Source organism: Echinops telfairi, unplaced genomic scaffold, assembly GCF_000313985.2.
Source record: "Echinops telfairi isolate 266 unplaced genomic scaffold, ASM31398v2 ScPeMD7_18;HRSCAF=68, whole genome shotgun sequence".
Lineage (NCBI taxonomy): Eukaryota > Metazoa > Chordata > Mammalia > Afrosoricida > Tenrecidae > Echinops > Echinops telfairi.
Window position 1 is genome coordinate 72,157,835 of NW_022103915.1, and position 2,461 is coordinate 72,160,295.

At 42.4% G+C, this 2,461-nt stretch overlaps 1 protein-coding gene across 1 annotated transcript; it reads left to right on the forward strand.

The window, feature by feature from the left end:
* The first annotated feature begins 699 nt into the window (after positions 1–699).
* On the forward strand, positions 700–2,260 carry CFL2 (cofilin 2). Its single transcript, XM_004698524.2, has 3 exons — positions 700–1,007; positions 1,125–1,201; positions 1,299–2,260. Exons 1-3 carry the CDS (start codon positions 748–750, stop codon positions 1,409–1,411), a joined length of 450 nt encoding a protein of 149 aa, XP_004698581.1. The 5' UTR covers positions 700–747; the 3' UTR covers positions 1,412–2,260.
* The last annotated feature ends 201 nt before the right edge of the window (positions 2,261–2,461 follow it).

Consider the following 2,461-nt stretch of genomic DNA (forward strand, 5'->3'; position numbering starts at 1 on the left):
CGGGGTCGCTGAGGGGCCGCCGAGCGCAGCCTGGCTGCCCTGCGCTGCCTAATCCCGTTTCCCAGGCGCCTCCGGGAGAGGCGCTTTGCACCCCTTGCTGACGGCCTTTGGTCGGGGTCGTGATGGCCTTTCGACGGAGAGATTGAGGAGGTGGGAAGACGCCTAAAACGTGCTTTCTCGAGGGGAGTCGGAGGTCCAAGGTGTCTGGGTTTCAGCCGGTAGCCGTGGGCGGTTTGGAGTTTACGCTCGATTCTCTTTCCTTATGAGGAAACGGCACTGCCGAGACGGACTTTAAAGAAAACAAATCCCAGACGCATTAACTGTAATCCAAAAGTGTTTTTTTAAGGCCCGCAGGGTTGACACAATACAGAAGGTATTTCTGCTGCAGCTCCTGAAGCACTGACATCACGCCGTGAAATAGGAAACATTTCAGGGATGCGGCAGCTGTGTCCGTCCCACTCACTCACTCACTTTCCATTTCCTTCAAACCCCTTTAAGAAGAATGAATGGGGCAGGATGACTTAGAATCCTTCCAGGTGGCTCGTGTACTGGTCCCTAAAATGGGATTCGTCTGGTTGGACTCCTGGGGCGGTATGATGGAGTTTTTTGGGTGCCTCAAGCGAACCCCTGGGCAAACAGGAATTTTGGTTACAAGCAACAGTGCTGTCGCTGAATGGCTTCTCTTGGTTTTGTTTTCAGGCCTCTGGAGTGACAGTGAATGATGAAGTCATCAAGGTTTTTAATGATATGAAAGTAAGAAAATCTTCTACCCAAGAGGAGATCAAAAAAAGAAAGAAAGCCGTCCTCTTCTGTTTAAGCGATGACAAAAGGCAAATAATTGTAGAGGAAGCAAAGCAGATCTTGGTGGGTGACATTGGTGAGACTGTAGAAGACCCCTACACATCTTTTGTGAAGTTGCTACCTCTGAATGATTGCCGATATGCTTTGTATGATGCCACATACGAAACAAAAGAGTCTAAGAAAGAAGACCTAGTATTTATATTCTGGTGTGTAAAAACAAAAGAAACAAGAACTTTAAACACAAGAATTACGATTAACATAGTCAGTTTTGCCTCTGTTTCACTTGTAATTAGGATTCAACATTTTTTTCTTCCTCCCTCTAGGGCTCCTGAAAGTGCACCTTTAAAAAGCAAGATGATTTATGCTAGCTCTAAAGATGCCATTAAAAAGAAGTTTACAGGTACAAACATTGAATATTTTGTGAGGTGAAGTGTTCCTTTTTTACCACCACCACCCCTAAAAGTAATGAGATAAATTCTCTCTCTTTGTGTTTTTAGGTATTAAACATGAGTGGCAAGTTAATGGCTTGGACGATATTAAGGACCGCTCGACCCTTGGAGAGAAGTTGGGAGGCAATGTAGTAGTTTCACTTGAAGGAAAACCCTTATAAAATGACAGTCACGTGCCATCTGGATCTCAAGGAGCTTTCATTTCTCCAGTCCAGGCCATTGGAATAGTATTAGGGCTCTTTGGTTTTTTTCTCCCCTCACCCGCTGGTCCTTTCAACACATGAAGGAGAGATCATTCATTTAAGCAGCCTATCAGTGATTGCCGTTAGACTGTTACAACTGTTAGTTTTATGTAGAACCCAAGGAATGCCTTTCTTTAGCCAAAACAACCCGTTATATGCCTCCCCTGCAGCAAGTACCACAGTGAATGTGATCGTCAATGTGAATAGCTTAGAGTACTGTAAAGAGTAAGCTAATTGAATGCCTTGAAAAGTGTTATCCACTGGTTAGATGGTAGACTTTACTCATTATTTATAGTTGCACTTGGTTGCAGTTCTGTGAAGCTCAAACATTCATACACCTCACTGCCTTGGCAAGCCTATTTTTGCAGAATGGCAGCACAGATAAAACACTATGCATTGAACACACGTGGTTGTTTTTTTTCTGGTCATGCGTTTGACCCTCCACCCCGGGAGGAATGCCAATTAAGTTGCAGATACTGTGTCATCAATTTGTCCTAGGGCCTCAGTGTTCATTCCTGTCCCCTGCACTGCATATCTTTGTAAAAGAAATAGCTGTTAATGCCTTTTGATTTTCCATTCAGTGTACACTACTGAGTACGTTTAGAAGTTTTATGTTTACCATGTGATGTTGCAACACTAACGAATATTTTGAATATCAGTCATGATGGCAATTTCTGTATAAAAGAGCCTTAAATGGAACGTTGTTTTTGAGTTCAACTCCTCACCTCACAAAAATGGCCACGTTGCAATAAAAATTGTGGCATATTACGGAACGTTGCCTTGTTTTCCTTGCGATTTTTGAAAAATCTTATGTAAAACAACTTTAGGGTAAACAGCTATTAACCTCTGCATTGGTCATTTGAGACTTTTGTACAATATTCATGCATGATATTTTCCTAATTTGATTTATTTGGTTTAAAATTACTCATCCTAAAGCCAAGTACTTTAAAAATACCATAATTATAGAGT

Coding starts and splice junctions, on each gene's coding strand:
- CFL2 (XM_004698524.2), top strand. CDS start 748: ATGAAAGTAAGAAAATCTTCTACCCAAGAGGAGATCAAAAAAAGAAAG. Junction 1,008..1,124: donor GACCTAGTATTTATATTCTG/GTGTGTAAAAAC, acceptor TCCTCCCTCTAG/GGCTCCTGAAAGTGCACCTT. Junction 1,202..1,298: donor CATTAAAAAGAAGTTTACAG/GTACAAACATTG, acceptor TTGTGTTTTTAG/GTATTAAACATGAGTGGCAA.